We start from the raw sequence: 13,368 nt of genomic DNA on the forward strand, positions 1-13,368 counted from the left end.
TTGCCTGACTGAAGTGCCCTACCGTCTGTCTTTTTTGAGCCGTAATTATGTTCTCCATAAAACATTTTCAGAAGTAAAAGCACCTTGGAGAGCGCTTCCAGGAAACCTTGTTTATAAGGTAAACAGTGAGTAGTGTTTATGGKGTGAGCGAAGCAGAGGATTGCGCCCGGTGGCACCTTCTTTGTTTGGCATCCCAGTCAGGCTTATCACCAGGTCGCCAGAGGTCGAGACATGCCTATGGTGGGAATCTCCACTCATGCGTTCAGTGTCATAAAGAGGGTGGCTTGATGACCACTTGTTTTCCATGTATTTTTTATCTCATAATTTGGGCAGTAGCGTTTAGTAGAAATAAAAGTAATTCTGAAAAAATAGTACTAGTATAGTAGTATTAGTAGTATACTTTGGAAAGTATAGGACAAGTATAGTATATATAGTCATGTCCATTAATAAAGATGAGCAAAAAGTTATACAAAAACTATATAAAAAAAAATACAAATATTATATTTTTAACTAATACAATTGCTCAGAAAAATAGATTTAGTTAAAGAAGTAACATTTTTTTTCTCTCAGTAAGATAAGGGTAAAAATGATTGGCACCCCTGTTTTCAATAAAATCAACATTGGCCATCTGTCTCTGGACTTCATCCCCATTGAAACCTGTGGTTTGAATTAAAGGGGGCAGTCCATAAGAGCAGATTAAGGATATCAAGGATCTGGAATGAGTCTGTATGGAGGAATGGGGAATTCCTATATTTCTGTATGGAGGAATTGGGAGTTCCTCCCAATGTGTTCTCCAATCTCATAAAACATTTACAAAAAGGCTTAGTCACATTATGCTCAGTCATGTTATCCTCGCAATGTGAGGTATTTAAAACAGGGGTGCCAATCATTTTGAACCCCTATCTTAAAAACTTGTTACTAATTAAACAATCACTTTCTCTGAGCAATTGTATTAGTATTAAATAATATAATTTCACCCTTTTTTTTGTTGCATACCATATATCTCAATATTTGTATAATTTATTTGTTTTTTTAGCCTCGTCTTTATCAAGGGTGCCAATCATTTTGGACCTGACTGTCCAGTGTAGGTCTTGCTTTAGCCCTGAGCAGATCGAAATCAGATGCAGTTTTTGTATCTTACCGCAAACGGAACAAAAACAATCACATCCTCATGTGTGCATTCAGATGGCCATACACTGCAAGCAAGAATCATCTTATAGTATAGTTCGTATAGCGGATAGATAATTATCAAAAGTAATACGCACCACCTGGTTGTGTTGTTTAACAGGAAATCCAGTCTATAGAAAAGGGTGTGCTCTTACGTACATCTTTGTGGTCATACGATGGAAACGTTGTCAATGAAGCGGTGAATTGGGAGCTTTAACAGTGTTCGGGCCTTCTTGTTCCTGAACAGGAAATCCAGGCCACCTGGTACGAGAAGCTCCACGAGTGGGAGGACGCTCTGGTGGCGTACGACAAGAAGATCGACATCAACAAGGATGACCCTGAGCTGATCCTGGGGCGCATGCGCTGCTTGGAGGCCCTGGGCGAATGGTGAGTCACAACACTTTGGAGTCACGTTCGACAATCGTGTCTGTGTTCTGTCTCTCCTCACTATCAATCAAAGGGGAGTTTTTTGGAGGCAACTCCTTTTGTGTAGGCCTAGGTGTAGGCCTAAGTGTCTTTCCATTCACTGTTAGGTGCTGTGTTAAATACTATAGGGGGAAAGTCTGGTCTACTCTGGAACTTTAATGCTCTGTCATGATATAATGTAATCTCAGGTGACATTACAGCTGTCATATCGTGTTACGATTGTGAAGACAACCTTTTTGGAGCGAGTGTTGCTCACCGTATTGCTCACCTTATTCAAAAAGTTGCCTTCAATGGAGTAATAAATAGCCGTTTGAGATGTGTACTCCTTGTGAGTGTAATGGAGAAGGACAGGGTCTGTGACAGAGAAGATTGGCCGGGAGCAGACCCGTCCCCGACTCTTTGTACTTGCTCACGACCGCTCCTGCAGTATGTACTAATGGAATCTGACATTGGGCTTATTTGATGACTGGGCGTGAAGCGACGGAGGAAAAAGTCAATAGTTTCCTCTAACGAGAACCTGGTAGTATTACAGGAAAGTGTGCGAGGACAGTCAGTTCAGGCCAGTTCGTGACTGGGCCTGTTGGTTCGGTACACTGAAACCCTCAACCACAGCTCCAGGCAGCCAGCTCCAAGATTGAACTCAAGAACTCTCTCTCTCTCTTTCTGTCTGTCTCATGCTCTCTCTATCCCTCTCTTTGTTTCTTGTGCTCTCTCACTCGCTCTCCCCTCCTCCATCCTTCCTTCCTTCCCTCCCTCTCCACAGGTGATTCAACTTATTTTTTGTATAAATGCCTTCAAGGAGCAAAGCTGCTGGGAAGGAAATCACACAATGTTAGAACAGTTTGAAAAAATGTGGACCTTCCCGGAGTTTGTGAAGCTAACCAGACAACGATTAGCTTATGTAACCGTCTGTGCTGCGCCATCATTGTATACCCCTGATGATATTCTCTTTGTACAAGAACATGATTCAAGTGAGAGAAATGGGAAAACAGACAGAATTACATAACAATTGACTGTCATTCACATTACTTCAGGATAGCAGTCTGGGGGGAATACATTGTTTCCAGCTAAGGAAAAGAAGAGTATCTACAGTGAGTACACATAAATGACAGTGCAGCCCTTTGTTCTACAACCCCATGAGCGATGAGTCAGTCCATACGGTTGTATCTAACTCGTCTAATCCAACTTTATTTGTCACATGCGCCGAATACAACAAGTGTAGACTTTACCGTGAAATGCTTACTTACAAGCCCTTAACCAACAGTGCAGTTCAAGAAGAGTCAAGAAAATATTTATCAAATAAACTAATGTAAAAAATTATAAAAAGTAACACAGTAAAATAACAATAATGAGGCTATATACAAGGGGTACCGGTACCGAGTCAGTGTGCTGGGGTACAGGTTAGTTGAGGTAATTTGTACGTGTAGGTATGGGCGAAGTGACTATGCATAGATAATAAACAGCGAGTAGCAGCAGTGTACAAAATAAATGGAGGGGGGTCAATGTAAATTGTCCGGTGGCCATTTGATTAATTGTTCAGCAGTCTTATTATGGCTTGGGGGTAGAAGCTGTTAAGGAGCCTTTTGGTCCTAGACTTGGCACTCCGGTACTGCTTGCCTTGCAGTAGCAAGGTGACTGAAGTCTGACGATTTTATGGGCTTTCGTCTGACACCGCCTATTATATAGGTCCTGAATGGCAGGAAGCTTGGCCCCAGGGATGTACTGGGCCGTATGCATTACCCTCTGTATCACCTTAAGGTCAGATGCCGAGCAGTTGCCATACCAGGCGGTGATGCAACCGGTCAGGATGCTCTCGATGGTGCGGCTGTAGAACTTTTTGAAGATCTGGGACCCATGCCAAATCTTTTCAGTCTCCTGACGGTGAAAATGTTTTGTCGTGCCCTCTTCACAACTGTCTTGGTGTGTTTGGACCATGATAGTTTGTTGGTAATGTGGTCACCAAGGAACTTGAAACTCTCAAACCGCTCCACTACAGCCCCGTCGATGTTAATGGGGGCCTGTTCGGCCCTCCTTTTCCTGTTGTCCACGATCAGCTCCTTTGTCTTGCTCATATTGAGTGAGAGATTGTTGTCCTGGCACCACACTGCCAGTTCTCTGACCTCCTCCCTATAGGCTGTCTCATCGTTGTCAGTGATCAGGCCTACCACTGTTGTGTCGTCAGTAAACTTAATGATGGTGTTGGAGTCGTGTTTGGCCACGCAGTTATGGATGAACAGGGAGTACAGGAGGGGAATAAGTACACACCCCTGAGGGGCCCCAGTGTTGAGGATCAGCGTGACAGACGTGTTGTTGCCTACCCTTACCACCTGGGGGCGGCCCGTCAGGAAGTCCAAGATCCAGTTGCAGAGGGAGGTGTTTAGTCCCAGGGTCCTTAGCTTAGTGATGAGCCTCGTGGGCACTATGGTGTTGAACGCTGAGCTGTCGTCAATGAACAGCATTCTCACATAGGTGTTCCTTTTGTCCAGGTGGGAAAGGGCAGTGTGGAGTGCGATTGAGATTGCATCATCTGTGGATCTGTTGGGGCGGTATGCGAATTGGAGTGGGTATCCGGGAGGATGCTGTTGATGTGAGCCATGAACAGCCTTTCAAGCACTTCATGGCTACCAACGTGAGTGCTACGGGGCGGTAATCATTTAGGAATGGTACCTTCGCTTCCTTGAGCACAGGGACTATGGTGGTCTGCTTGAAACATGTGTTACAGACTCGGTCAGGGAGAGGTTGAAAATGTCTGTGAAGATACTTGCCAGTTGGTCCGCGCATGCTTTGAGTACACATCCTGGTAATCTGTCTGGCCCCGCGGCTTTGTGAATGTTGACCTGTTTAAAGGTCTTGCTCACATCGGCTACTGGAGAGCGTTATCACACAGTCATCCAGAACAGCTGGTGCTCTCGTAAATGCTTCAGTGTTGCTTGCCTCGAAGTGAGCATTAAAGGCATTCAGCTCGTCAGGTAGGCTTGCGTCACTGGGCAGCTCGCGTCTGGGTTTCCCTTTGTAGTCCGTAATAGTTTTCAAGCCCTGCCACATCCGGCGAACATCAGAGCCGGTGTAGTAGAATTCAATTTTAATCCTGTATTGATGCTTTGCTTGTTTGATTGATCGTCTGAGGGCATAGATTGGATTTCTTATAAGCATCTGGATTAGTGTCCCGCTCCCTGAAACCGGCAGCTCTAGCCTTTAGCTCGATGCGTATATTGCCTGTAATCCATGGCTTCTGGTTGGGATATGTACGTACGGTCACTGTGGGGACGACGTCGTCGATGCACCTATTGATGAAGCCGATGACTGAGGTGGTATACTCCTCAATGCCATTGGATGAATCTTGGAACATATTCCAGTCTGCGCTAGCAAAACAGTCCTGTAGAGTAGCGACCACGTCATCAGCTCATTCAAAGTAAATAAGTTATCCAAAAGTGCTCCAACCTACTTTTAAGATGATCACAATTGCCTATTCAATGCAAAGCATAGCCTGACTGTCTGTCTCAATACAGTGTTTAGTGTTTATTCCATTTTTTTTTTTTTTTAAGGTAAACCCTGAAGAAGGCACTGTGTGCTGAAACGTTGGTGTATTATCCATCATTGGGAGTAGAGTGTGTTCTTTATTTTTTCATAAGTTTACTATTCCGTAAATCAGCACCTCTGCAGCTTTTTTGGGTGGGCATCAATTCATGCTTTTTGCTAGTTTTATTCTATTTCCATGTTCCTTTAATGTTTGGCAAGGTTACCACAGACTAAATGAATGATCAGGCATTTGTGCTCACACTCCGCTCTATACCAAAACAAAGTACCAAGAAATAATGTCTGTTTTCAATTTCCCTCTATTTATTTTTAGATTAATTTCAGGTGGAATTTATCTCCATTGAGTTAAGTGATGGGCTGCTGAGTCATCCGATAGCCGTAGCACTTTCCGTTATGCCCTTGACAACGGAGCGTTATGCTACGTGAGACATGCAGGGCTGTAGCACACTGGGGCTTTGTGGTGTTCTAACCCCCCTATTATTATGCATTAGCTGGGAAACACTTCATATCTACCAGACACAAACCTGTATGACTCACCCCATCTAATCTGTTGCCACACTCATCCAATGTTCTTCCCCCTGAAAACGTGTGCATGCGCTGAGGGTTCCACCCATATGGAGCCGGGTGAAGACACGCGGTCACACGCAGTACTGGTTGTACGTTTTGTCCCGGTTGAGTTCAAATCGAAGAGAACATTAGTATTAGTTTGTTTACAGTGATATCTGATATGATCAGGACCGTGGTCACAGGCTGGCTGGATCATGTTCACCAGGGAATAAAAAAGGTAGACTCAGCCAAGTTCTCAGTGAAGCTGAGCATCCATTATTCAGCTCTGTCCCCTTCTCTTTTCATTCCGTGCCAGTCCCGCGGGCTTTACTGGTCAATGAACAAATCAAATGGGGTTTGGTGGTGGAAATTGGAAACATTTTAGTGTAAAGATTACATTTCATTTGACACTCAGCCGAGCCTTGTCTTTCAGTGTTTCCCCTATATTAATTTAGTAGCGACGGACCACCGCTGCTAAATCGTTGCCGCCACTCCCAAAAATATGTAAAAAGAAAATAACCCGAAATCTGTGTAAAATTAAGCCACTAAAACCAGATATAAAGTATATAGAAAAGATAATGGAGCTACAGTGGGGAGAACAAGTATTTGATACACTGCCAATTTGACAGGTTTTCCTACTTACAAAGCATGTAGAGGTCTGTAATTTTTATCATAGATACACTTCAACTGTAAGAGACTGAATCTAAAACAAAAATCCAGAAAATCACATTGTATGATTTTTAAGTAATTCATTTGTATTTTATTGCATGACATAAGTATTTGATCACCTACCAACCAGTAAGAATTCCGGCTCTCACAGACATGTTAGTTTTTCTTTAAGAAGCCCTCCTGTTCTCCACTCATTACCTGTATTAACTGCACCTGTTTGAACTCCTTGTATAAAAGACACCTGTCCACACACTCAATCAAACAGACTCCAACCTCTCCACAATGGCCAAGACCAGAGAGCTGTGTAAGGACATCAGGGATAAAATTGTAGACCTGCACAAGGCTGGGATGGGCTACAGGACAATAGGCAAGCAGCTTGGTGAGAAGGCAACAACTGTTGGCACAATTATTAGAAAATGGAAGAAGTTCAAGATGACGGTCAATCACCCTCGGTCTGGGGCCCAGACCTGAACCCAATAGAAAATCTTTGGAGGGAGCTGAAAGTCCGTATTGCCCAGCGACAGCCCCGAAACCTGAAGGATCTGGATAAGGTCTGTATGGAGGAGTGGGCCAAAATCCCTGCTGCAGTGTGTGCAAACCTGGTCAAGAACTACAGGAAAAGTATGATCTCTGTAATTGCAAACAAAGGTTTCTGTACCAAATATTAAGTTCTGCTTTTCTGATGTATAAAATACTTATGTCATGCAATAAAATGCGAATTAATTACTTAAAAATCATACAATGTGATTTTCTGGATTTTTGTTTTAGATACCGTCTCTCACAGTTGAAGTGTACCTATGATAAAAAATTACAGACCCCTACATGCTTTGTAAGTAGGAAAACCTGCAAAATCGTCAGTGTATCAAATACTTGTTCTCCCCACTGTATATCTTGTTTAATAAGATCATCTTTGAGAACGAACAACCACCATATCTAGAATCTAAAATTCTAAAAGTGTTATGGCATTGATTATGTTATAATATATGGCCTAAATTTGCTTTAAAACGTCACATTTTCTCTCAGCAACATGACAAAATGTGTACAATTGCAGGAAATTGGCAACATTTTGTGTCTGCCGCCAAGAGGATGGCCTCTAAAATGTTTTGTCCCTTAACTTTTCCTAAAGCGTGTTTGTGTGTGTATCAGGGTTCAGTCGCCCAAAAATATAGTAGGTCCGCAAACAAAAATATGTAGCAAAGAATTCACCATTTAAAAAAAAATGATTTTCATTGCACAGGGGACAGTTGCACCAGCAGTGCTGTGAGGAGTGGACTCTGGTCACTGAGGATACGCAGGCCAAGATGGCACGGATGGCAGCCGCTGCAGCCTGGGGTCTAGGTAAGAGCTCTCACTCAACCCTGCATCAGCCTTTTTACAAAATGCTTCAAATTACTATAGCAATCATATTGCTCTATGACTACTTTAATAATTCAATCCAATAACTATTATAAAATGGTTTGACCAAAGCAGACCCATTTTATAGATAATGGTGTATGAAGGTACCATGTACAGATTTGTATTTTCCTGTTTTTATTTATTTATTTCACCTTTATTTAACCAGGTAGGCAAGTTGAGAACAAGTTCTCATTTCTCACTGTATTTGATATACTATAGTCACAATAATGTAATTGATCAAATGCAATACAGCTAGCAAATCAGTCAATAGTTTCATTGTCCCAATTGGGAAATGTGTAGTGAAGTCGGGGTTACAACAATAAAAACAACATTAAAAACAGTGACAACCACAGTGACAACAGTGACAACCGGTTAGAGTATTGAAATACTAAAGTAAGAGCAGTTATTGTGCAAATGACCAGCAACGAATTGACATCATTTAATATGCAGATGCCTGTACATTCAAAAAGCAATTGGTACATAAGAACAGTGGACACATTTCAGAACGCAATGTTGTTCGCCAGACCTCTGCCACAGAGCTCTTCTGGGAGCGCTTTACAGTAAGCGGGCCTCCATTTTCTCTGACTGGCTGGAACTGAAGCCAAGCCGTAATGATAATAGTGACAGCTCAACCATCCAGATGGGAATGCATCCACCCATAAGTAACCATATCATAATGTTCTATGGTGGAGAAAAACACTACCTCAGCTTACACCAGTCTATTTTCTGATCAAGACCATGCGTGCTGTTTATGGAGCCCAGGAAGCCTATGGCTTCATTACGTTAGAACCTCATCCGTAACCCCAACACAGTACTCAGCCACTGGCCCCCATGCACCCCATAAATGCCCAAACACTGACTGCAGTCTGAGGAAACTTAAGCATTCATTTCCTGGTTGCTAAAATTCTAATAGTTCGCCTAATTTCAATTTGTGACAAAACAAGCAAGTTTAGTGTAGAGAATCATTTTACCGTCTATACCGCTGTGAAATATCTTTTCCATAACAAAAAATTGTGTTTTCAGCTGTTTGAACGTGGTGTACAAAACCGAAAGTAAAAGACGCAAAAACTAAACTTAAGTACGGGAAGCATAGAAATAGTGCACATAGAACAGATCTGCCGCTTCTTAGACTTACTTTCAATTAGAATGACATATCTATAACTCAAATGTCTGTGAATTTGGTCGGGGTCGCCCAAAAAGTTACATATTGCAGCCTTAAATAATAATAATTATGATTTATGGTTTTTCTTGAATCATTACATATCTGGCTGATATTAGGACTTATAAATAAGTCACTATAATTGAACCCTTAGCACTGGGTTCAGACTTTTATTAGGGTCTTGAGGAAACAGACATTTTGATATTACACTACATTGGGCTTTCATGTCATGTGGTGGGGGTACAACCACACAGCTTATATGTGTGTGTGTGTGTGTGTGTGTGTGTGTGTGTGTGTGTGTGTGTGTGTGTGTGTGTGTGTGTTGTGTGTGTGTGTTGTGTGTGTGTGTGTGTGTGTAGGCCCTGGGACAGGGCATGGGAGGGAGTATTACATGTATGATCCCCAGGACACACAACGATGGAGCCTTCTACAGGGCCGTGCTCGCTCTGCATCAGGACTCTTCTCATTGGCTCAGCAGGTGAGAGACATCAGCATCCATTGTTTCCCCTAGACAGGGTGCAAAGAAAGTTATTAAAATCCTTGGCGAGATAGAACATGAAAGTGATCAAACGGCAATATTATTAAATTGAACTCAATAGAGGCAACATTGCTTTAGGTGGGGGTAATAGTAAGTGAAACACATACTTGACAATGCGAACCCAGGATTACCCAACAGGTTAATAGTTTTCATGTAGGTTTTACATTTTCCTAATTATGCTGGCCAGGCACTTTTGCAGATTTCATAGCAGGTGTGAAAGGTCAAAAAAAAATACAGCCTTTTCCACTTAACGTACAAAATATAATGCATATAATTTCAAAGATTTTACTGAGTAACAGTTCATATAAGGAAGTCAAGTCAATTTAAGTAAATTCATATACAAATGTATAGGTCCTAATCTATGGATTTCACATGACTGGGAATACAGATATCCATCTATTGGTCACAGATACCGTAAAAAAAAAAGGTAGGTGCATGGATCAGAAGAACCAGTCAGTATCTGGTGTGACCACCATTTGCCTCATGCAGCGCGACACATCTCCTTCACATAGAGTTGATCAGGTTGTTGATTGTGGCCTTTGGAATGTTGTCCACTCCTCTTCATGGCTGTGCAAAGTTGCTGGATATGGCAGGAACTGGAAAATGTTATCATACACGTCGATCCAGAACATCCCAAACATGCTCAATGGGTGACATGTCTGGTGAGTATGCAGGCCATGGAAGAACTGGGACATTTTCAGCTTCCAGAAATTGTGTACAGATCCTTGCGACATGGGGCAGCCCACACGACGCCATACACATGGTCTGCGTTTGTGAGGCCGGTTGGACATACTGCCAAATACTCGAAAACGACGTTGGATGCAGCTTATGATAGAGAAATTAACATTAAATTCTCTGGCAACAGCTCTGGTGGAGATTCCAGCAGTCAGCTTGCCAATTGCACATCCCTCAAAACTTGAGACATCTGTGGCATTGTGTTGTGTGTCAAAACTGCACATTTTAGAGTGGCCCTTTTTTGTCCCCAGCACAAGGTGCACCTGTTTAATGATCATGCGGTTTAATCAGCTTCTTGATATGCCACACCTGTCAGGTGGATGGATTATCTTGGCAACGGAGAAATGAACAGGGATGTAAACACATTTGTGCACAAAATTGAGAGAAATAAGCTTTTCGTGAATATGGAAAATTTCCGGCATCTTTTATTTCATTGCATGAAACATGGGACCAACACTTTACATGTTGCGTTTATATTTTTGTTCAGTATACATGTATCAATGACCACACAAATGCTCCAACAAGAATTCCATTTGTTCAATTCTTCCTTAAATTGAAGGAATAAAACATCCAACAGCTTTTTATTTTAACATGTGGCACTTCCTTGGTGTGGAATCATTAGGTAACTCCCAATCGTAAATCATCGTAACTTAAACCGTGCAGCAAAATAAAGAAGTAAGGTATCAACAAAGTCTGTCCCATAAGATGAGCTTCCTTGTGGGATGAGCGATGGAGTCTGCAATGAGCTCATGGTCTCTGGGGGTCGATCCATCCAGGCTAGATGACAGTGGATGGTCTGGATCGACCGCTGACATCGGTGCACACCTGTGTTCCTCCTACCTCTGTAGACCCATCCAGCCAGTCACTCTTTTACCTTAACCCCCAGAGACATGCACCCTGCGTGCCCCCGATCCTTTGTCTCCCATCTAATTCTGATTAACTCCAGGTGTGGCCAATAGGTTTCCTGCCACTGAAAAGGGAAAAAGGTGATTATCTGACGATGAGCCAGTTCTCATTGAATGAGGCTGAATGAAAACCAGATGGGGAAAGGGTTAAAGCAAAAATGTCAACATGAGCTCAGTTGTCTTCCGGATATGCTTGGTAATCCTTGCTCTTAAGTCTTTCAATTCCAGACGGTTGTACTTTGCTACTTTCTTTGGGGTAGCAGTGATGTGTCCTGGGAGGTTGAGAGCATGCATCTGCATGAGAAGTCAATGTTGTAAATCAGCGGAAATGATTTATCTGTTCCTATAGTGTTCCCGTTAGACACAACAATATTGCTTTCCCTAACAACGACCATTTACAGCGCCAATATAGCCATGATATACACTATATATACAAAAGTATGTGGACACCCTTCATATTAGTGGATTCGGCTATTTCAGCCACACCCGTTGCTGACAAGTGAATAAAATTGAGCACACAGCCATGCAATCTCCAGAGATAAACATTGGCACCAGAATGGCCTTATTGAAGAGCTTAGTGACTTTCAACGTGGCACCGTCATAGGTTGCTAGAGCTGCAGGCTCAACTGTAAGGGCTGTTACTGTGAAGTGGAAACGTCTAGAAGCAATAGCGGCTCAGCCGCGAAGTGGTAGGCCACATAAGCTCACAGAACGGATCTGCCGAGTGCTGAAGCACATAGCGAGTAAAAAATCGCCTGTCCTCGGTTGCAACACTCACTACCGAGTTCCTAACTGCCTCTGGAAGCAACGTCAGGTGGAGATCATCCGTTCAACTACTCTGCGTCTCACAAAGACTCTGCGGTTGGAACCAAAAATCTCAAATTTGGACTCATCAGACCAAAGGACAGATTTCCACCGGTGTAATGTCCATTGCTCGTGTTTCTTGGCCCAAGCAAGTCTCTTCTTATTATTGGTGTCCTTTAGTAGTGGTTTACATTCAATAACATTCTAGACGTTTCTGTGCTTCCAACTTTGTGGCAACAGTTTGAGGAAGGCCCTTTCCTGTTTCGGCATGACAAAGCCCCCGTGCACAAAGCGAGGTCCATACAGAAATTATTTGTCGAGATCAGTGTGGAAGAATTTGACTGGCCTGCACAGAGCCCTGACCTCAACCACATCGAACACCTTTGGGATGAATTGGAACGCCGACTGTAAAGCCAGGCCTAATCGCCCAACATCAGTGCCCAACCTCACTAATTCTCTTGTGGCTGAATGGAAGCAAGTCCCCGCAGCAATGTTCCAACATCTATTGGAAAGCCCTCCGAGAAGAGTGGCGGCTTTTATAGCAGTCAAGGGGGGACCAACTTCATATTAATGCCCAGGATTTTGGAATGAGATGTTCGACGAGCAGGTGTCCACATACTTTTGTAGAGTGTACCACAGACCATATTGCCGAAAGTCACATGATTTAGAAACCGCCTAGTGCACTCCTCTTAAAACAATGGTTTTCCTTATCCTTGTCTTCTGGCTTTCGTATGATAGATTTAACAGGTCCTGTTGATTTGTCATGGCACGGGCCCCTACCTGTTTTTCCAGAATACAGATAATGCTACAATGCTATAGCCACACTACCATTAAAATATCAGTACGTCTAAGGCAGCAGTATTCAAACTTTTTCAATGGGGACCCAATCTTTTCCCGCTAGAATTTCTGGGGACCCCAGTTTTTTGGCAATCATTTCTTGCAGCCCCACCCCAAATCTAAGGACCAAACCTTCAAATTGATCAATATAGATTTTTAGATCAACAAATAACCAATTCATTAAATGTTGATCTCTTCTCAAAATTAAAAAAGAAACTAATAAACAAAAGTACTCAACATTTTTTTTCTCACAAATTATCTTTCACAAACACATTTGTATATTATCCCATTCAATAATCTGTACTCTTAATTTTTTTGTTGGTCATTTTTTATATATAGTCGTGGCCAAACGTTTTGAGAATGACACAAATATTCATTTTCACAAAGTTTGCTGCTTCAGAGTCTTTAGATATTTTTGTCAGATGTTACTATGGAATACTGAAGTATAATTACAAGCATTTCATAAGTGTCAAAGGCTTTTATTGACAATTACATGAAGTTGTTGCAAAGAGTCAATATTTGCAGTGTTGACCCTTCTTTTTCAAGACCTCTGCAATCCGCCCTGGCATGCTGTCARTTAACTTCTGGGCCACATCCTGACTGATGGCAGCCCATTCTTACATAATCAATGCTTGGAGTTTGTCAGAATT

The 13,368-nt window shown here is 42.4% G+C and overlaps 1 protein-coding gene across 1 annotated transcript in view; it reads left to right on the forward strand.

Moving 5' to 3' along the window:
* Nucleotides 1-13,368, forward strand: part of LOC112068245 (serine/threonine-protein kinase mTOR-like) — a 136,571-nt gene that overhangs the window by 72,398 nt on the left and 50,805 nt on the right. The window contains 4 exon segments of the mRNA XM_024135341.2: nucleotides 1,415-1,554; nucleotides 7,583-7,705; nucleotides 9,285-9,355; nucleotides 9,358-9,377. Coding sequence (XP_023991109.1) covers nucleotides 1,415-1,554; nucleotides 7,583-7,705; nucleotides 9,285-9,355; nucleotides 9,358-9,377 — 354 coding nt within the window.

The sequence above is a fragment of the Salvelinus sp. IW2-2015 genome, unplaced genomic scaffold (genome assembly GCF_002910315.2).
Source record: "Salvelinus sp. IW2-2015 unplaced genomic scaffold, ASM291031v2 Un_scaffold345, whole genome shotgun sequence".
Lineage (NCBI taxonomy): Eukaryota > Metazoa > Chordata > Actinopteri > Salmoniformes > Salmonidae > Salvelinus > Salvelinus sp. IW2-2015.